General features: G+C 44.9%; 1 protein-coding gene and 1 long non-coding RNA gene across 2 annotated transcripts; both read right to left on the bottom strand.

Moving 5' to 3' along the window:
- Positions 1-1,915: 1,915 nt before the first annotated feature.
- LOC125963955 (metabotropic glutamate receptor 7-like) lies at positions 1,916-21,742 on the bottom strand. Its single transcript, XM_049707860.1, has 4 exons — positions 21,647-21,742; positions 13,264-14,061; positions 3,870-3,951; positions 1,916-2,044 (listed from the first exon to the last, which is right to left on the bottom strand). Exons 1-3 carry the CDS (start codon positions 21,740-21,742, stop codon positions 3,916-3,918), a joined length of 930 nt encoding a protein of 309 aa, XP_049563817.1. The 3' UTR covers positions 1,916-2,044; positions 3,870-3,915.
- Positions 4,004-8,646, bottom strand: LOC125963866 (uncharacterized). The gene is made up of 3 exons (XR_007476288.1): positions 8,486-8,646; positions 6,261-6,324; positions 4,004-4,111 (listed from the first exon to the last, which is right to left on the bottom strand). It is a non-coding gene; the product is annotated as an uncharacterized LOC125963866 (long non-coding RNA).
- Positions 21,743-22,584: the final 842 nt, after the last annotated feature.

Here is a 22,584-nt window from a genome sequence, read left to right on the forward strand (position 1 = left end):
AAGTAACATGAAATATAGTGGATGAGTCATGTACAGAATGTCAGAATTCTAAAAGGCCAAGCTAAGTACCAAAAGGAACACGTGGGGACTCTTAAGAAGGAAATAAAATATTGGTTAGTTGATTACGACATGGCAGAAGGGAGTAGGTTCCCTTTGGCTGCTCTTTGAAGAGATCACTTCCTTTCCCACCTAGTCCTGAGGCTAGGGTGGCATGGGCAATAGAGGAATGTGGGGACTGAGAATCATTTCTACTCTCACCAGAGTGGCTGGAAGCAGATTTTCTTACCAGGATGTAGTAGTATGCTAATATTTAAGGGTTCTTGAGGTCAGAGAGAAGGGTTTGAATACACCGGCTCCATCTCTTGCTGTGGGTCAAGTTTCTTACCTTTCCAACACCTCGGCGTCTTTATCTGAAAATTGGGGATGATGATAATGTCTCCCACCTGAGTGTGAGAACTACATGATATAGTGCATATGCAGGGCTAAATTTGATGCCTGGCAAACAGTAAGTGCTCAGTACAGCAGGCGAGTGTAGTGACAATAAAGGCAAAGATGACGGGGGTAGTGCCGGTGTTGCTTCTGCCCCCAGAACAGGCTCTGACTGGGAGAGAGTTAAAGCACCTTTGGGTTCATGGGGGTTTATATATAAGCAACGGTTGATCAGTGTGAGCTGGTTGTCCAAATGATTATGTGCAATCTAAGAAAAAAATGGGCCTCGGATCTGCTCAGCTACTTAATAATATTAGCAGCGGTAGTAGTCAAAGAAGCTAAATTTTATTAAGTGTTTATATGCCAAACAACGTGCTGAACGTTTTAAAAGGATTTACTAACTTATTACAACGAGGCTATACGCTAGGTCCTGATAATGTTATTCGTCTCTTTCAGATGTTGACTGAGCCTCAGACGGGTTACAAAAGCACCTAAGATCCCGTTGTCAGTACATGACGGAAATGAGTTCAAAACCAGCCTGTCTGACTTGTTCTTAATCACTAAGGTATGAAATTAAGCATGTTGCCCTTTGCCTGATTCTCCTTCTGAGGCCTGAATATTTCACTTAGCTCTCTGAGTGCAGAAGAGAGAAAATTCTCTCTCCTTGACCCAACTTGGCATCAATATCCAACTCCCCTTCTCAAAATGGGTTGCTTCAACAAGCAGCAATGAATGCCGGGTCGTGGACCAGTCACCTTGATGACTAAGAGTCAGACACTAGGGAAAGAAAATGCTCTGTGACAAACCTACCCTTGTACAGAAACAAGACAGAAATGGGGGGACAGGGCAAAAGATAATGGAATAAGGCATAGGAAAAATAGCACCTGGCATCGTGACAGTAATAGTAATAATAGTATTAGTAGTAGTAATAGTAATAATAATAGACTTTACTATGCTCTAGGCATTGTATTAAGTGCTTGGTGTAAGTGACTTCATTTTAACATTGAAAACAAGTCTATGAGGATGAAATATTATTAACATCATTTTATAGGCAGGAGTATTGAGGTTCAGGTAATCAGGTAAATTGCCCAAGCTCATATGGTTAGCAAGTGGAAAGCAGAGATTTGAACCAGCACCTACACTCCTAACCATTATGCTATAACCATTATGCTGAAGACATAAGAATTCCAATGGTCTTTCCCCATAACCCACTCCTGCACTCCAGACTTAAATAGTCCAAGATCAAGAGAGAGCAAGCTTGGAGTTGCCACTCTTCAGTGAGTGTCAATCATTTCAAAACAGTGTGTTTGCTAACAAGATGCAGTTCCTGTGATAATCTTCTCAACCAGCTATCAAGAAACAGGAAGCAAAGATTCAAGTAACAGGATGTTCCTACTTACGAGGAAGGTGGGACAGCATAGTTGACACTGGGCTTAACTGTTCTGGAAAACATGGTCCCAGTAGGCATACACGCTGGTACATTTTCCCCACCTACCAAATACAAAAGAAGTATTTTATTTCCATGTTGCTCTTCAAAGTTCCACCTCATTCGTGCCTGTCATTCATCCTCTGGCCTCTTCCTGTCTCCATTTCTGTACAGAAAGGTGCTGAGTCTCTGCTCTCGGATACGAAAAGGGTGTGTTAGGAGAGGGAGCCATGGTACCTCGATGTCTTTTTCTTTCATCTTAATTCTATTATGCCAACTCCACTGAACTTAATTAGAGTGAATACAGAATTACACAATTACCCTCTGTTCTATTCTTCAGATGTTATATTTTGATAAAATTTACGACATGCTGCTCTTCCCTTGACCACCAGATGAACACTAGAAATGGATGTGTGTTGACATAAAATCTGTTATAATTACAATTAAAGTATAGCTTACATAATGATAGTGTTAACATAAAATTATAGATGTGTAGAGACAACGTGGTCATGCATTTTTTAGTATAAGTACATGCTTAGACCAATATCTGTTAGCGGAATGAAGATGGAAGAGAATTTTGGTTAAGCCACAAAGGCTGTTTAAGGACTTGCAGATAGCTAAGGGGAACTCAAAGACTTGTAAGATATTTCCCCTGCCATGTTTGCAATTGCAAAGTGAAGCGAAAATGTGAAAGTAAGTACCCCTATGGAAATTACAAGACAAGTACATTTTTTTCCTTGAGTACCTGGGTAAATGCTTAAATTCTAATGTATATCAGTGATGCAAATTTTCAACTGAGTTTGATAAATCATAAAATAATAATTATACATATATGTATATAAAACTGCATGGAACTAGACAGTTCAGAATTACGTCTAATTAAAGAGGTACCCTATGACAACTAACTTAAACCTTACAAAATATGGTTCCAAGTACCCTATCAGAGTGAAAAGCCGGAGACTGAAAGGTTTATTGTAAATGTTTGTAGTCATGGTGTCTTAACTAAAACTACTGTGTCACAAATACTATTAAAATAATTGTGACATTTTATTCACTTTTACTGCAAACAACAAAAGAAACTATACGTATTTTTTCATTTTAGGTAATTATTTTAGCTAACAGTTATTAAATGTTTTGAGAAGACAGAGTGCTAATTGCATTACTTCATTTTATCTTTAAAATAGCGCTTCCATGTAATTATTCTTAATATCTCCATTGTATTAAAGTGTATCTCTAGTTTCGACCTTTCTTCAGAACTGCAGACTTGTGTATCCAACTGTGTACTCAGCGTCTCTACTTGGACGTCACGAAAACATCTCAAATCTTATACCTCCAAAACTGGTCTTTAATCCCCCCAAACATGCTCTACCCCAAACTTTTTCCATCTTAGGTGACAGTAACCACACCTTTCCAGTTCCCCAGGCCCTAAATCTCGAATTCACCCTTGACCCCCTCTTCCTTTCCATTCTTGCATTCAATCTACCACGAAATGCTGTCACAACCTTCCCAATGTGCCACTTCTGAGAATTACCAGCCACTAGCAGCCTGGTGCAGGCCACCAACATAGACCTCGAGGATCCTGTAGTCGCCTCCCGAGATTCTCCCTGACTCCACTCTCTCCCCACATCCTCAAGACCACAGATACAGTTATGCTTTTCAAACAAGAGACAGTTCATGCCACACCTCGGCTAAAATCCTGCCCCTGGCTGCCTACACTTAGAGTAAAAGACACAATGCATGTGATGGCCTCCCAGGACTTACCCAATCCATCCCATCACATATCCGACCTCCAGCCCTCCTGCTGTCTCTTCCTCCCCACTGACTAAGTCAGCCAGGGTGGCCTCCTTGATATTCCTCCAAGCTGCCCGGCATATTTCTGCCTTAGAGTTTTGGGACCGCTCCCAGGGAGTGGTCTCCCCATCATACATTCTGACAACTCCCTCACTTCAAGTCTTTGCTCAAATGTCAACTTATAAAATCCACCCTGACTACCCTATTTAAAAACAGAACCTACATGTACACTCCTCCAGCACTCCCAACCCAAGCCTCTTCAGTGAGCTTCACATCCTTTTCCTTATCCCGTAGCGCCCATCAACCTGTGACAAAGCATAGAATTTATTTATAACATCCGTTTCCACACGAGAGTGGAAGGAGGGAGAAAGCATGCAAGAAGGAGCACGCAGGCAAAGGCTCTTGTCTAATTTATTCATTGATACGTCCAAGCATAGAGAACAGGAAGATGCTTGATAAATAGTCCTGAAAAAGATACAGATGAGGAAACTAGTAGTAAAGCTCAGAAAGTTTAAGTAACTTCCTCAAGGTTTTAGAGCTAGAAGAGGGTCACAGTAGAATTCACACTTGGGGATGTCTAACTTCAAATCTCTTAGCCTCTCTTTTTTTTTTTTCTTTTTTTCTTCGCGGTACGCGGGCCTCTCCCTGTTGCAGCCTCTCCCGTTGCGGAGCACAGGCTCCGGAGGCGCAGGCTCAGCAGCCGTGGCTCACGGGCCCAGCCGCTCTGCGGCATGTGGGATCTTCCCGGACCGGGGCACGAACCCGTGTCCCCTGCATCGGCAGGCGGACTCTCAACCACTGCGCCACCAGGGAAGCCCCTCTCTGCTATCTTAAGTCCATGCAATTCAGCATTTGTTTTAATCAGTGCCATGGAAATTCTCACTCCACTGAATAGGATCACTAAAGTGTTCTCTGTCTAGATCTATATATATATTTTCCATTTAAACAAAGGAAACAGAAGAGGGGAATTCATCATGGGTTATTGCGGTAGTTTTACAGCAATTTTAGCAATAATGACACTTAAGTAATAGTGATATTTAATGATAGCATAATAATAATAAAATAATAGCTCTTAAATGTATTGAAGACGAATCGCATGCTAAACTCGGTGCTAAAATATTTCCATGTATATTTTGTGCAAAATCCTTATGAATATTCTATCAGATGAGCTTTATGTGTAACTCCACCAGGCATACTTCTCTTATTCTGCTTTCAAAGATAAGGAAATTGATGAGAAGTGTGGTAACCGTTTGATCAAGATGAGACTGGTAATAAGTTGTGAGTATGAATTTAAATTCAGGTCTAACTCCAGAATTTGATTCTCAATCCATACATGAAAATTCTGATAATTCCTTTGATAAGGGTATGTTCTCTCCTGGAAAACATCCCCCATTATGTCTGCCTGTGCTCATACCTTCAGGACACAGTCAAGTTTGAAACACGATAAAAATGTTTAAATAGTATGCTTTAATAAATGGAAATATCTTCATCTCAACAATAACACAAAAAGGCAGGCTGAGCCCTTTGAAGTGGCTTCGTTGCTCTCTTCCATCCAGAACAAGAGAAGGAATCAACAGCTGCAGAGTAAAGAAAGCATGAAACCCAGAGATGGAGGATTCTGTAAATGACCAATTACAAGACTATTAAGCCACACTTTCATAGCAAGAGGCAAAATATTCCATTAAACTGAAAATTCTTCTACCCCTCACTCCAAGGCCCACACAAACATTAATGTTGCATTTATTAGGATGTATTTCCTGTGCTCTATCTATCTTGACTTTCAGCAACTGTATTAATACAGCCTTTTCGCTTTGCACATATATCTGAATGATGGATTCCATTACTGGAGTTTTGTAGAAAGAGTGGAGTGAATGAAGTAAAGTTTGGGAAGAGCCATCATAATCCATAATGATGGGCACTGAATCAGGACAAGAAGAAACCTCTCTTCTCATTTATTTGAATGAAAATTCTACTATATATTTATTGCCTCTGTACAGGGCCATGTGTTGAATAATGGAAAACAAGCATCTTTCATTTGGAGGTAGGATTTGTGTGCTCAAGTTTCGATGGGCCTGCAGAATTAATCTTGTTTTAGAAATGAAATAAAATGTAATTTCTTACTGTAAGTAGATGTGGTTAAGCAACTGGCAACTTTGATGTCTTTAAATCACTGCAGTTTCGGGGTAGGCAAATCTATAATTATTACAAGCACTTCTTTATTGGTGCAGCAATTGAGCAGTGTACATAGTGGTCAACAACCTGGGCATTGTCAGACGACTCTAAGTTTGAATCTAGACTTTGCCACTCACCAGCTATGTGACTTTCAGCTATGAGAATCACTTTCTTCAGCTTTACAGGGTGGATTATTATATGCCCTTTGCAGAACTACTGTAAGAACTAAATGTATATGGGCACAGTGGCTCATAGTAAGGGCTCAAATTAGTACTGTGGTCACTACTAGTAGTATTGAAAAGAAATTAGAACTTCTATTCTCATAAAGTGGGATATGTGTCCCTTTATCATTGCAATTTCATATCATTTTACTTTTGACCTTATAATTTAATAGCTTGATCCAAGAAACATTTAGCAGTAAATATAATTGAAAGAAGATTACCTGTCAAACATGAAATACTGTAGTATCAAGTGTGCTGGCACAATACTCTTCTCAGATAATTAACCTGTAAAAATATGTTATTGTCTTCTTTTTAATTGAGCACATTGAACATATATATTTACTGTGCCAATTGGCGAAAGGTCCATTAATTAATCAGTCTAACTATATGTTGCATAAATGTCTTCTAAACATAATCGTATATGTATTTTATTTGTTGGGAAAATGTGTTTGAGATTGTTCTTTTCTGCCTATTTAAAGTAAAAGAGGGTGAGAAGTAGAGTTAGGCTTAATGTACTTTGTACTCCATTATGCCATGAAAATGCTTCTGTGCCCTGGAGACAACAACAAAAGATTTGCTTTAATGACAAGAATCAAGTATGTTCTAAAGCTTCCAGGTAGGAGGCGTATAGGTTGCAGTTTATATCAGAAGTCTTTGCTCTCTCTCTCAACTGCGTCTAGATGGGAAAGATGTGGTCACAAGTTCTTCAAGGTGATATAGTAAATGTTGGAAAAGAGGGGGGTAGGAGGCAGAGTTTTGAATATCTCAAACCTGAGCTAGAAGGATTTTATTTAAAGAAAATAGCGGATATGATTTTTCACTTAAGGAATGCCAGTCAGCAAACCTGACATTAATGTAGGAAATTAGCTCTTTTAGCTATGATGCTTTCAAATGCACATGGCTGAAAACAAATTCAAAATAGTCAAAGGAAATTTAAAAACAAAAACCAAACAACAACAACCACCTCAACAAACAAGTACTAGAAATTCAGGGATGCAGCCATATTCAGATACAGTTGGATCTGGACGTTCCAGAGTATCAGCAGGGTTCCAGCTCTCTCTCCATCCCTCAGCCCTGCTTACCTCTGCAAGACTTTAGTTTACAGAAAGTCTCTCCTTGTGCTGGATGGTCACTGGGAGTCCCAGAGTCATATCTCCCCAGCTTAGAAATTCCAGAGAGAAAAGACAATTCTTCCATTTTGCTCTGAGAGAAAAGTCCTGGGGAGCAGTCTGATAGACTTAGCCGTGGTCAGATGCCTACCCATGAGCCAATCACCTGTTTTACTAGAGTTCAGTCCCTGGGCGACTCATCCCCGGGGCCCGTGAGGAGGCAGGATGGCATTATCTGGCAGTTCAAGGAAAGCCTGCTGTTTTTGTAAGATGAAAGGAGAGAGGACATGGTTAATGAAACCTGTATCTGCTTCTGTAAAATCCACAGAATCTTACTCCCTGTCCTGTGTCGATGACCATGCAGTAAGCTGACCCAGGAGGTCATTTTTCCCACAACAGTCTTTATATATATGACTAAGGAACACACTGGTAAAAGAATATGGGAGAAAGTCTGAGTATGACAAGTCAGCTAGACTGATATTAACTAAAAAAGCTGTGTGAAAATATCCTTAAAAAGTTGCCCCCAACTCACTCAAAGTCCAAAGTTGGAGCTGGAAATACAATGTCATGGAGTTTGGTTAAGAACAGGTTTTCTCCAAGCTGAACTATGACACAGAGATTAGCGACTTCGAGAAACTATACTTTTTCAAAGAAAAAACATCACATGAGAAAAATGAGGCCTAGAAAAATTAAATGACTTAAGGTAACATAGCTAATTAATGGCAGGACTGAGACTAGAGTATATACTTTGTGTAACTGGCTATGGTTTTTTTGGTTGTTTGTTTGTTTTGTTATCAGTTCAAAACGAGACAAACTTAAAGAAAGGAAACACAACCAAAACTCAGTGGTTGGAAAAGAGATGGATGTGAACGCCCACTTGTTTCTTACGTATAAAGTTACCCCTCGCAGTGTTTTGGAGGAGAAAACGCTGGCTCTTCCCAACGTTGGTTATATACACAAAGATTCCAAAGACAAGACAAGTGCTTTGCAAACAAAGTAACTAGAACCAGCTCAGGCTTCCCCGCGCCGGGTCCTACGTTCCACGGTCAGAACCACCAACTGTATCCCCCCGGGGAACAAGGTGATTCAGAAAAGCTGGCGTCTTCAGAGAAGGGAGAAAACTTAGCCGGGAACAGAGGAGAACACTTGCTCAGCTTCTTGCTGGGATCTGAAACGATCCCAACAGAGTCCTTAAACCCCTCAGGTTTCCCCAATCAAGCACCCTCGCCTCCAACCTGGGCCACCCCAGATCTGACTATCAGACGAGGGAAGTCTGCGGACGCACGAAGAGCTGACCACCCCACGAGAGGGACCTACGCGCGGCCGCGCCCACTCACCCGCCGCTCCCCGGGAGACGGGAGACCAGCCCGGGGTCCAAGTCCTGGGCGTGGCAGACTCGCCTCTCTCCGGGCCCGGCTCCAGCTCACCTCGGCGCGGCCCGCCTGGGCGCCGCCATCTTGACCACGAAGGGGGCCTCGCGCCGGAGGCCCCTGAGCGGGCGCCCGGAGAGGAGCCGGAGCGCCGGGGAGGCCCAGGTCGGCGCCCTACGTCCCCCGCGCGCTCGCGCCCCGTCCACGAGCGACGAGAGTCCCGCACGCAGCGCACGATCCAGGCTTCCGCGGAACCGGCGCCCCGCGCAGCCCGCACCGCGGCTCAGGCGGCGCCGAGGGCGGCCCGGGCGGAAGAGCGGGCGGGGGGCACGCGCTCGGTAACCTGGCAACGCGGAGCAACCCGGCGTCCCCGGCGAACCCCAGCCCTCTACCGCGAGGAAGCACGGACCCCCGCACCCGCCGCCCAGCCCTCGCCGCCCCTCGGTCGCTCCGCCCGCCGCTGCCCGCTGGCTACGGTCTTTTAAATCCATGATACAACATCTATATGTAACAAATCTGTTAAACCCTAAATGTTTATGATAGTCAAGTAATCCATTATCTGAATTATTCTTGAAGATAAAACATCCAAAGACGTCTTAATTGTATGGGTATACATACATAAAATACACGTGGAGGTAACTTCAAATATAGTATGTGCCTGTCTCTATTCCTTCCCTCTCCGCTCTTTTAAAAAATGCCCCTTTAAAAATTGCCCACTCACCATCTGTTAGGTAAATTTGCTGAAACACAGTAAATGTGGAGACAGAAATTGTTATAGAGACTATTCCAAATGGCACTGACACCTGTATTTATGAAATGTTTAAAAGGGTAAGTTAGAGTTGTTTTTTTTTTTTTAAATCCCACTATAGTAACACCACATCATCCTAGGTGCCCAGTTCTATCCAATTACATAAGATGGAGAAAGAGAGAGGGAGAGAGAGAGAGGAGAAAGAGAAAGAAGAAAGGAAGAAAACCAAGTACTTATGTATAAAATGTTGCTGCCAAAGTTTGAGATTATACTCAAGCATCAATGAACAGAAGGAAAACACTTACAAATTTACAAATGTATTTCATTTATGGTATGAGGGACACAGGTTTAGATTTGCAACACGCTCCCACAAGGGTCAAATTGACCACTTTTTTCTATCTAGTTGCTCTTGAGAGAACAAAACAATTGAAACAGATGCCATTCAATTCCAAGTCTATAGCTTAGACCATGTCACTGCACATGAAATATTGTTCATTCAGAGTCAGCACACAGCAAGAGTAATTTATACTCTCAGAGTGTTTGCTCTCAAGTCAATAGCAGAGAAGCCTTGAATAAAAACGTTCCCATTACTTTCCATTGTAATAGATCTTACTTATAGCCCATGAAACAGTGGTCAGAGGAGATTTATTCTTTGGCCACCATATTATATAATCTCTCCACTTTAAGCCATCCCCCACTCGGCGATTATTTTTTAAATATGTTACTCGTAGTCAATATTAATTTACATTTAATCTTTCTTAGCATTAGGAGAGTATTATTTTGTACAGGCTCCGAAACAAATCTCCCGAAATTCCTCCCTGATGCTCCCTTCAGGCTGAAAATGCATTGCAGGGTGGCTGCAGTGACTTAATTCTAGTTGGCAGAGCCCTGGCCACACACTAATTTCATTAGCCTCAAACTCCTGGATTTGAAAGATCCACTGAATATGATTCCTGTCCTCTGACATGTCACTTACTAACCAATTCAGTGTGCATACAGAGGAGAGAAAGGACTTGCTCAGCTCTGGCCCACCGGCAGGCAGATGAGAATTCCCAGTCAGAGACACTGTTTACATCTGAGTGGTCATTCTTGCCCGGGTCCTCATTTTCAGGAAGGAAGTTCAATCCAGGCTTTGCTGGCAGCTGCAGCATTTGTTACATCCATTACTAGCTCCTTGTTCCTTCCTGCCCCCCAGTGCTTAGCATCCCCCATTTCAGTCACTAAGTCTTCCTTCCCCCAGCCTAGAAGCTTACCTCACCATAAATTTTTATCTCAAATGATAGGTTTGACACATTCCCCACAGCAACCCACAGGGACTGGGGAAAAGAAAACTCAAATCTCTGGAGAGCTAAGAATTCAACCATTTAGAGGAGTTTCTTTTATCCAGGACAGTCTTCATTGAGCTGAACCCTGCAATCCCAGAGAAGATTCACCTACCCGTTCTTTTCCTCTTTCCCTAAAGTGACTGTGTCTTTGAACAAGGGGTCTGTGTTCCACTATTCTCTCTATTCATTTTGCAGGTTTACAGAGGCTGGGAAACTGGGGACTGGACTTACATGCCAGGAGCTTCTAAGATCACACGCAAAAATAAGGCTACTGGAAGAGATTGTTGGAATCTATCTCTGTATATTTGAACATGGGCAGTGGTTAACCAGGATGCTCACACCAAGCTTATATCCAGCTTGCAGCACGAGCCACAAGTTGGTGCATCCCTCCTACTACCAGCCTCTTCTCAATAAATGCAGGTGAAAACTGGGGGCTCTTTTCCCTCAGCTGTTCAATCCAACATGAATAGCTGCAATTTGCAAATTACAGGAAAATGACAGTGTTTTCTCTGAATGGTTTTGGTCCCAACGCACACAGCTAATGCTGGCATTCAGTTCCTTTCCTTCCCAGCCCAGGGAACGGGGGAACTAAGCATAAGGCAAGCGTTCTCTTTTCTTGCAAGTGCCTCAGATCCACACACCAGAGAAGGAATCAGCTCCCCCTGGAATCTTTTTCAGCAAACACAATCCTTCACCTAGTCTGCAAGCTCTCTCTTGAAGATTTCACTCTTTTTTCGACAGGCAGGCCCATCTGCAAGCTCCCAAGCTCCAAGTGAAGGCACCAAAATAATTTTTAAAATGTCAAACAGCAAATGTGCCTTCAACCCCCAGAGCTCCAGTAAAAATACTGTGAGTTGCCCCTGTGGTTCTCAGGTGACCTCTGGCCTCATCCTCCCTGCAGTGCTGCCTCCTCAGGTTCTCTAGTTTAAGCTCAGAGGTAAAGGAAGTGCTTCTGGGTTTTGCTTCCAACAACCCACGCTCTTCCTGAAAGCAGTACCTCAAAGTGAAGGCTGCCCAGAAGCACTTTTGGCCTTGCAAACATCTAGAGGTGGCATACTCAACAGGTGCTAGGGATGCTCAGAGGCTCAGAGGGGCCATACCAGGCTGCAGCTTTAGACAGGCACCCCTCCTTCTGGCACAAACACAAACTTCATACCCCTGGGTGCTGATGTAGTGACAGCTTGAATCTCACAAGGAGTCCTCTCCAGAAACCCAACATGCTTCAGGAAAGGCACTTGAGAGGGAGCCGACTTTTTAGCTACAGGGAGCATAAGGGTCAGCCAGAACATCTGGAGAAGGGACTAACTGAGCTTGGGTCCTACCAGGCAGGGAGAGAGCTGTGCATTAGGAAAGGATCACTTCAAGACAGAGATGAACAAAAAACTTGGAGATAGGGGTAGAGAAGGAAAAGAGAGGCAGAAATTGAAAGGGAGAACATAAAAACAGAGAGACAAAAAAAAAAAAAGCAGGGAGAAAGAGACACAAGGAGAGAGACACACAGGAAGAAAGACAGAGAAACAAGAGAACCCATAGTCACGCAGACCCTGAAACTCAATTTCTTCATCCAGAAGCCATCCATCTATACCCAGGGCGGCACAGGAGCCGTGGGGCCGAGGCTGCGGGAGCAGGCGGTGAGAGAGCACTGCAGCACCGCCCACCGCTCAGCGGGCCCGATCCGCCGTCCTCGCATCTTCCGCCGTTGCCCACCTGCACCCGGAGCTAGAGGACCGCACGGCCTTGCTCAGCGCACCCTACTGCCTCCCTCCAGGCGCCTTCTTGTCTGGCTCTGAGAATCGTCCTCAAAACCGAGGACTGGGGTTGGGGGCTGCGTTAGGGAGGTCGTGGGAAAGGATGGGCACAGGGTGGGTGCAGACAAAGCGACCGTGTTTCGCAGTTAGCATGAGCTCACCTCCGGGCTCTGAGCTGGCAGGAGTAGAAAGCTGATCGCCCGGCTCCTGCCAGTGGCCGGATCGCAAAGGCAGTTTAGACGGTGCAAACAACTGCCCAGAGCAAATCACCTGGGGGCACGTCTGCGGGTGGCTTCTCCCCGCTTGAGGACAGTCCCCACGCCTTCCGCCCCATGCCCTCGCAGAGACAGGTTACAGGTCGGGAAATCCAACCCGAGCGAAATGGGCAATTCACGTCCAAATGTAGGTGAAGACCTAGCCTTCGGTTTAAGAACTGCCTCCCTAAGTTCTCGAAATTTTCCAAGGGAGCTGCAGCTTGTCGGGCGGCTTGGGGCAGGGAAGCTGGGGAGTTGAGAAATGCCTAGTTTCTAGGCGTCTTCTCATCTTTCATATTCCTTGCGCCTAAGTGGCTCTCGCAGGAGCCCGGCACTTTTACAAGCCTGTTTTGGAACCATATTTCACTCGAATGCAAACCCATTTAAATCATCGCCTTGTTTTTCGGAGACTGTTTCTTGTCAATGGGGCCATAAATCCAGAATGTCAAGCCGGATGGAGTGGAGCGCGGACAGGGGAGAGATGGAAGGGAAATGACTCAAGCAGGGAAAGTACCTCCTCGGGTGAGGTGGGAGGGATTCGGCAGGATCTCCAGGGTGGAAATGAGCGAAGGCTGACCAGACCCCGCAGCCCTGGAGTCCAAGCCAGCCTTCAGGATAAAGAGCGCGGGGAGCTACGGCGCGCTCTGCCCCGGAGGGAGCGCCCCCCTACCTGGAAAAGCCTCAGGATGTTGGCTACCATGATGGAGACCGAACTCCCCGAAGCCCCAATCACTCCAACTACTTTCTCGGGCTTGACGAAAACCGGAGGCTCGCCGTTGGTGCAGCGCACTTCGGAGGTGTCCTTCTGGATGAGCGCCTGGACGAAAGTGAGCGACTGTTCGAGCGCATAAGTGTCCCTGGAACAAGTGTCCAGGATCCGCGCTCCCAGCCTCACGTTGGGCAGCAGGTTGGGATCGCTGTTGATCTGGTCCAGGGCGTAGAGCATCGCTTCCAGCCCGTGGATCCCGTTCTTCCTCTTGATATCGCCGCAGGGCACTCCGCTGGGACCCTTCGCGTACACCGGGAACAGCCCCCCGAGGGTGACGTCCCCCTCGATCCGAATGGAGTGCGGGGCGTACATCTCCTGGCCGCGCGCCGCCGCCGCCAGCGCGCACAGAAGCACCTCCAGCACGCAGCAGGGAAACTTCGCCAGAGTCAGGGCGCGGAGCAGCTTCCCCAGGTGGACCATGCTGCTCCCGCGGCTGCGGTGGTGGCGGCGGCACTCGAGGGGACGGTGGCGGGCTCGCCGGAGTCCTGGCCCCTTGGGGTGAGCTCCTCCGGGGAAGCCCAGGGTCTCCTGCGGGCGAGGAGGGTAGGGGCGCCCGGGGAAGGGCAGCCGGCGAGGGTGGGGGCGTCCCGCGGCGCCTGCCATCTTGGGGCGCCGTGCGCTCTTGGGTTCCCCGGCCAGCGCGCCGCGCTCGAGCTCGCGCTCGGTGGCTTGCAGCTCGAGCTCTCCAACAGCCCAGCACTGGGGAGAGAGCGACGATGGCTATCGCTTTAAATGCTCGTTCGGCTCCCTCTCCTCCTCCGCCCACTCCCTCCCACCCTCGCTCGCTCTCAGGCTCTCCCCACCCTTCCCAGCGCCCACCCTCCCCACGGTTTTGCATCATCACGCAGGGAGGGGCTACGTGCTGAGGTAAGGGGGGAGGGAATGGGTGGGCGGCTGTGGGGGGGAGTACCTCCGGTTGGGAGTTTCGAGGTCCCCAGGGAATCTGGGGATTGCAGGTCGCAGGCGAAGGCTCAGCTCGTGCTTCGGTCTCACTGTAGAAGCCGCTCGCCCGCCTGCACCCACACGCGCATTCTAGGCACAGGGTGGCATCAGCCCCGGACAGGGCGGTTCTAGCTGGGGCTGACTGCTTCCAACCCTGAGGTCCGGAGCCGGGACTGTCAGCGCCGGGAGAATGCGAGGTAGTCGAAGGTGATGCCGCCAAGCATGAAGGGTAGTAGGGAGACCCCAGTCTGTACTGCTAATTCGTCTGTGCCAGTTTTTCCTAAGAAAAACACACATACACACAGGAGCCTGATTTATGACCTAAAGAACCTTTACGCAGAGACTTCTCCGGGGCCAGGCACTGGGCTAGCCTGTAGGGAAAGACGCCAACAAGAAATGCTGGGAATGGAAATGCATCTTTGGTCTTCAGGGGTTACTGTGGCCGGAGCCGGATGAAGTAACCCTGGTCTCCAGTAAATCTGTGGCGGATTCGCTCCTTTTCTTCCTTTCATCGCAAGAGATGGAACAACTGAGAACTCTGCAGAGCGCCCTTTCTTCTCTGGCGCTGACAGGTGTAAGGCTCCCTCCTACCCATTTCCAGAGATGCTTTTGGGCTGATGTCAGGTTTCCTCGGGCAGGAAATAGCAAGAAAGAGGTGGCAGTAGGAGGAGCAGACAGAAATCTCCCCATCGATCCAGTGATCCATTCTTCTTTTTTTTTTTCTGGCTGAAGATTTGGGGGGTTTGGGGAGTGGAACCAGGATGCCAGAGCAGGTTGTAGTGCAGTTAGGAAGCTGTTTTTCAAAGGTGTCCCCTCCTGCAGGTCCAGCCCAAACTTGGCCCATTAAAGCAACAAGTGGCCCTAGTTCCTACACAAGGAAGGGCAATGTATCTGCCCTTGGTGCCCACGTGTACTGCTTATGGTGGTCTCTACTCTTGCTGAGCCTTTCTGTTGGAGGGCAGCGAAACTGTCTTATACAGAATTGAGGGCGCAGAGAAAACCAAAACAAGACTATACTTTCTGTTGTAATGTTAGTGTACTAAAGAAAAATGTCCTTGTACATAAACAACACACACACACCTAAAAAGTCAGAAGTTGGTTGTCTCTTCCACCAACCACCTGTATGACCTTGGCACTTCTGTTCCTGTGCCTGAGTTTTACTTTGCCCATCTGTAAAATGATGAAATTGAATTGAATGTTTTACAGGTTAACTTTTAACTTTCAAATCCTCTGTTGAAATAGGTCATGCACCTTTGGCCATGGTGTTCTTTTTAGACCAATATCCTTTTTTGCTTTATGTGTAGGGCACCCGTTTTTTGATACCCAAACAACACTCCAAACATTTCCTGGTACAGAGGATTTTATTTTTTTTCTTCTTGACCACCCATTTATCTTCCTTCTAGGGAGAGTCCAGTCCATCATTTTCTTTTCAGACATGCCCCTCCTCCAGGTTTCAATACTTAAGGTTTGAGGAGGAAAACAACCTTCTTGCTACAGTGTTCAAGGAAGGGAATAGAGGCTAACAAGAGTTATGCAGGGCTAATCCCTGGACTTCTGCTGGAGTAACGAGGTTGATGACATAGGGTTACCACTGTCCAATAGACAATCCGTGCCGGAGTTAAAAGAAAAAGGAGCCTCCTTCCTCTAAATGCTTTATGTATATCTTTTGGACAATGTTACACTATTTGATTTTGTAAAAACATACCATTTTACTGCCATCTTCAAGAAAAGTGATGTAAAAACTATGTGAAGCTACCCCTGTATACAATGTGATCATCAATCACTCATAGATGTGATGCCCTGCTATATAAGTGCACACCTTGTGCAAACTTATGCTGTGATGCGCCCGCCCCTTCCAGCCAGCCCTGGAGCTGCGAGCGTAAAAGCCCGCAGCTGTGCCAGAAGCTCCCACATAAACAGGGAAATATTTGAATCCCATAATGAGAACTACCAGAGAGGAGAAAAGGCAGAGAGAAGAAGGGGTGGGGAAGAGAGAAAGGGACCTGGTTAGAACATGTGAACTCCTGGATCCACATGTGCCTGAAAGATTGCCTCTTTTTTTTCAATTATATGGTATTTTATTTCTGTTGTTTGAAGTCAAAATATCCTCTTGTAACTCACCTATTCTGCTATTCAATACATTGGATCAAAAAGGCTGGAACAAGTGAAATAGATATCCTGGTAAGGCAGCATTAGCTAGTTTGCAAAGGGGGAAAGAAGCAAAGCACTAGAAAGGCATCCTTGGGACACAAATACTGTGATCCTAGTATGTAGGCAGCAGTACCTGAGGCTATATTTGATAGAGACTGTATCCTTATTTAGTTTTAATTTAAGGCTACTTAGTAGGCACTTGGTGCCAAAACATATATTTGAAGAGCTGTGCTACAAGTGAGAACACTTGATTTTTCACCTGCCCATGGGAAGATCTATGTTCTCCTCTTCCATTTGCAGGTCACAGCTTGCAACTGCTCAACAAATAGTTCTTGGCTGACTGTTGAATGTTGCCTTATTCTGTGTTCTCTCTTTGCTCTACTCATTCTCCCCAAACGTCTGGCAGCAATCATTATCTTCTTTTTGTTGCAGTCATCTGTGTGCATGTTTTATTTCCCTTGCTAAGCTGGAAGATCCTTGAGGGTAAGGGGCTAGGTATTATTTATCTTTTTACCTCGGACAATGTTCAGAATGGTGTTTTGTACCTAAGAAGCACTCATGTGTTGAATGAATCAGAATTGGTTTGCCATTCCCCACTGCCTTTATCTCACAATAACAGAAACATAAAGTGGGCAGAGCAGAACCGACGGCAAATAAATTGTCCTCTTAGTCACAGAATGCAGTTTCTAGAACTTAAAGAATAATTAGTAGATTTTGAAATAATTTTGTTTTACAAAAATTTCATAAGATTGAAATACTCTAACCTTCAAGCTCTCGATCAACTCTAAAGGAGGGCTTTAATTGGCTCTTCCTGAGTCAAGTGTTTATTCCTGGGCCGATAACTGGGGCCATTGTCATAATAGAAAGTGTGATTTGTTACCAGAGAAAGAGGAAAGTGACGCTGGGCTTGCAAGATATTTCTATCTTCAGCCAGAGTGCATAGGATCTGGAACTTAATTGGTGACGCAGTATTTGTTGGAGATTATATGAATGAAAAATCTTTGTGTAAGAGTGATTAATCTAAAACTTGGCCAGTCATTGTCCTAGTGTCATATTAAATTGCAGGTGAATCTAGTTTTAGGCACAAAGATCATAAATATAAAATGTGTTCCCAGGCTTGGTTCTGTGTAGTCAGTAATCTATACTCACCCACTCATTAATAAAAATGAAAGTTAAGAACTCAGTCCTAACTTACATGCTTAGCATTGTATTTTGCTAACAATCTCAGTTTTATTTTCTTTGTTCTCCCCTGTCCATCATCTTCTGCAGAAAATAATGTCTCCACTTTCAATTCCCTGTCTATTTAAATCCAATTTGTAATTTATAAAGTTGTCCTCCTTAAGGGCTGCTGCTTCTGCCACAGTAATGTACTCTGGCCATTATTATACTCTTCCATCTTTCATGTAGGTCTCCATGCATAGGTTTTGTTTTCATAGCTTTTTTTTTTTTTGGCAGTACGCGGGCCTCTCACTGTTGTGGCCTCTCCCAATGCGGAGCACAGGCTCCGGACGCGCAGGCTCAGCGGCCATGGCTCACGGGCCCAGCCGCTCCGCGGCATGTGGCATCTTCCCGGACAGGGGCACGAACCCGTGTCCCCTGCATCGGCAGGGGAACTTTCAACCACTGCGCCACCAGGGAAGCCCTATACTTATGACTTTATATTTGCTTATTTACTTTTGTCTCCCCCCTCAGCTCAAGAGAGACTATATTCATCTGTGTTAATCACTGCTGTGTTTCCTGAACATGCCTATAAATCATACTGAAGAATGGTGCCTGAAATTTGGTAAGGGATCAATCAATTTTCTTGGCTGGATGAAGAAATGTGTTCATAAATTAATGAACAGATCTTCGGGGCTTCTGACTTGAGGACTAATGGGAAGAGGATGGCAAATGGTTGGGACAGGGTACTGCAAGAAGTAGTATTTGGAGTACTCTGATAGCTATCCTAACAGATAAGATTGTGTTCATTTAAGTAGTTCTAATGAGAGAGCTGGGAACTAGGGACACACAGCATTAAGGTTTTTATAATGCATTCTGTAGAGTTCTTTTTAAGTCTGTCAAATATCATTGAAAATATATGCATACATATACACCTCTGTTACTTTAATTAGTGCCTTACGAGAGCCCCTCAAGGAAGGGGTAGTAGCAACTCTCAGTATCCTTCCTTTATGATGAGCTTAATTTATTCAAAGTTACATCATAATTTATTTGTAACTGTGAAACTAGACTTAGTTATTGAATAGACCCTCCCTAGGAACGTATGACATTAATAAAACCAACAAAACTTTGTTCAGTTTCCAATGATAGATACACTACAGACTCAATTATGGACCATCCAGTTTAATGAAGGGAAGAAGTGATTGAACAAATATAGAGCAAACAGAATATGAAGTTTTATCCTCCATTAATATTAGTAACAGATAGTGTGGGCTCCAATGCCTTCAAGATAGCTTGAGACCATCATCTCTGTGTCATGGGCAGGGGGATGTTCAGTCAGGGTGTCTTTCACTGTCACTGAGAAAAATTTCCATAATATATAATGATACCTACTGAAACTGATATGGGGCATTTGGGTAATAAAGAATCCATTAGCATATTTTTCTGGAAGCCTTGACTACAAAATGAAGACAGTAGATTTGCACACTTTCAGCCATGAAGAAGTTGTTTGGATATTCATCCTTATGCCTAATGAAATAAGCTCATTTCATCTCTGCAGCTTCCCATATACCATTTTCCCACCTCTGTTTTATGTTTGGAAAGACTTTTAGAAATTGAAAGTCAAGTTAAAAAGTGAGTGACAACTTAAATGATATATGGAATATTTTGCTGACTTACAAGAGCATGCAGAATTAAATATGACCCAGTTCAAATGTTTATTTTAACGTGTATGTTGAGGTGGCATTTTCAAGGTGCCAGAAAATGAGAATTCACCTTCCAGTGTGTGTTACCAGTTCTGTTCATTGCACAGAATCATCTTCATAAAACATAGTGTTTTCTATGTACCTGGTATATATCTCAATTAGTTTGAAGAATTTCTCAGATACCTCTTAATATGTAGTGCTCCAATTCCAATCTTGCCATGTCCTGTACCAGTGACACAGCACACAGGAGTTTTATTTCTCTTTATTTCTCTGGGTTGTTCAGAACCCAATGAAAGAACAATGGAATGGGATCCAAGAGATCAGGGTTCTTGTCCCAGATTTACCATAAAATAATTGTGTCCTCTTGGGAAAATTATAGTCATTCTAGGTCCCTTTTCTTTACTTTGACAGAGCTGCACTAGATGACCCCAAATAATATAGCACTCTTTCAGTAGTCGCTTAGATGTTATTGGTATTCTGAAACAAATGACGACAATGACACATGGAGCTGTGCAACATCTCTGTAACTCTGTTGTCTTAGAGTTGCCTCCATTTTACAGATGATAAGATGACTGTGCATAGAAGTAGATGTTTGGAACCAGCGGTTCCAAAGTAAGTGGAGGTAAACCACAAATTTCCTTCCTTCCTGAAGCTCACTTAGCCAAAACATAGGCTTCTGAATATTAAGCTGTAAAGCATATTATCAGTACATTTTAAAAGAAGCTATTCTTCTAGGATTTCCAATTAATAGCAGGAGGTTTTGAAATTCTTAAAAGATCATCTGATTTTGTGAGATTTACAGCTCTATTATCCTGTCAAGCAAGTTGTATTAGTGCCAGAGAGTCAGCTGAGCTTCTGGATGCTTCTCTGAACCTCTTGAAGTTTTCTTCTTGCTATCTGAAATTCATGCCAGATAAGCCTTTTTCTAGAGCATATGTACAGACTTGTGTATTTTTATATAGGAAAGCGATGCAGTGAGTCAAGTCGGGGGTTAAGCCCTCATTCTCAGAGTGGTATTGAGCTCCTGGTGAAATATAATCATCATTTCATCAGAATCGAAAAGCAGTTATCTCAGGTGTATAATCCCATTAACTATTTATACATTTACATATGATACATGTATTTACTGTACCTACGAGGTGTGTTCTCTTTGGGAAGTACAAAGCTCTTTGAGACATAGGTTGTTCATTTTTTTATTTTCCCACAAATACTGTGACCCTTTGAGCAGGAAGGTCTATATTTTACTAACATCTAGAACCAGCAGTTAACACGGTGTCTAAGATGTAGTCAATAAATATGAAATAGATATATGAACACATTTTTATGTAAGCGCCAGGACATGGACAAATAGAAATTTTTCGTTTTCAGTCACAAAGCAACAACAGACATAAAAATGATACAGACAACAAGTGCTACGGTCATTCAAAGAAGGCATAGAATAGATAGAAGGATCTCCTCTATGGCACAGGGAACTATACTCAATGTTTTGTAATAACATCTGTATGGGGCACCTGCTCCACACCAGGCCCTATGACAGGTGCTTACATACTTTCCCTCTCCCCCATCCTATGGGGAAAGTACCTCTGCTATAGATTTAACATTTGCCTCCCCCAAAATTCATATGTTGAAATCCTAACCCCCAAAGTGATGGTATCAGGAGGTGTGGCATTTGGGAGGTGATAAGGTCATGAGGATAGAGCCCTCATGAACAAAATTAGTGCCCTCATAAAAGAGACCCCGCAGAGGTCCCTCGACCTTTCTGCCATGGGAGGTTACAGAGAAAACACGCCAACTGTGACCCAGGAAGAGGAGACTCACCGGACTGTGAATCTGCTCGCACCCTGATCTTAGACTTCCAACCTCCAGAACTATGAGAAATAAATTTCTGTTTTTCATAAGCTACCCAGGCTCTGGTATTTTGTTATAGCAGTCCAAATGGATTATGATAACCTCTGTCCTTAGGTTTCAGACCCAGAAACTCAACTTTGTAGAGGTTATGAGGACCCTAAAGCCACTCAACCAGGCAGAGGCAGATTTGAAATTTAAGTCTCCAATTCCACATGGAAGTCTATCAGACCCTGCCTCCAGACATGATGTCATGAACAAGAGCTAATGCAACAAAGAGTTTACATGCAGCAAAACAATTAGCAAACAAAGTAAGAATATAGTAGACCGACTGTTTTGGTCACCCAATAGCCATTCACCACTCTTCCAGTTGAACAGAAGCCATGCCCCGTGGGCACATTCAGCCCTGCTGTTTTCACTTCCCAGATTTGAGGAGGAAATTATTATCCCTCCTGGCCATCAGCACCCTGACCTCTACCACCCACCGGGCCAGCTTCAAGAACAGCTGGATCCACCTGTTCAAATGAAACAGGTCTGCTCTCTGTGGTGTTGGCTTCTAGTTCAAGCAGCTCTCCCCACATGATAGCAAAGCTGGCTCCCAGCGGTTGCAAGCATGAATCCTACCAGCCTAGCAGTCCCAACAGATACCTTTTAAGTATTTTTTCCCCAAAGCTCCAGTTAAAAGTCCTAGGCTGATTCCAATTTGATCTGCTCTGGACAAACATTTTCTTTAGAACCTAGAAGGCTGCCAGACAAAATACAGGATGCCCGCCTCGTTAAAGCTGAACTTCAGATAAACAGTAGTTTTTTTAGTAGAAGTATGTTGCATGCAATGTTGAAGACACCCTAAAAAGTCGTGGTTTTCACCTAAGGTTCAGCTTTAACTGAGCGCCCCGTGTGGGCTTTGCCGGCTGTGGTGGGCGCCGAGCGGGGTCGGCGGGGACGGGGGGTGGGGGGGGATGGGGGGACTGTGTCCCGAGCCGGGTTGCACACCCAGCCCACAGCGTGCAGGGAGATAGGGGCAGCCTCGTCTCCGCTGCAGGAGCTGAGACGGGGAGAAGGGGAGCGCCCCAAAAGGAAACCAGCTGCCCCTCCCAGGAGAGAGGAGATGGCTGTTCAGCAGCCAGAAACAGCAGAGGAGCCCAAGCACAGAAGCGGCGGCCTCTGAAGACGCGGTGCATATATTTCTGGTGGGCGAGGGGCACGCGGGCCGGTCCGTGGGAAAGAGGGGAGCCCGCGCCGGCCCCTCCGCCTCCCGAGCCTGTGCGTTTCCCTAAAAGAGCAGCAGCTGTGCAAACTGACCGTTCACAGTTGTGATAAATCGCCTTAGGAAAGCACTTCGATTAAAGTCACATCTAAATAGAACGCAAGAAGTCACCCCTGAACAAATCAATTGCGAGAGGGGCAGCTCTGGGCGCGCACC

The sequence above is a fragment of the Orcinus orca genome, chromosome 3 (genome assembly GCF_937001465.1).
Source record: "Orcinus orca chromosome 3, mOrcOrc1.1, whole genome shotgun sequence".
Classification (NCBI taxonomy): domain Eukaryota; kingdom Metazoa; phylum Chordata; class Mammalia; order Artiodactyla; family Delphinidae; genus Orcinus; species Orcinus orca.

Bases quoted from the DNA above. Each gene is read 5' to 3' on its own strand.
- LOC125963955 (XM_049707860.1), bottom strand. From the start codon at position 21,742: ATGTGGGGAGAGCTGCTTGAACTAGAAGCCAACACCACAGAGAGCAGA. The intron at 14,062-21,646 runs GTGGGTGGTAGA...CTCTCTCCCCAG, and splicing joins CTGTTCTTGAAGCTGGCCCG to TGCTGGGCTGTTGGAGAGCT. The intron at 3,952-13,263 runs GTAGGGGGGCGC...GCTTTGTCACAG, and splicing joins ACATCCTGAGGCTTTTCCAG to GTTGATGGGCGCTACGGGAT.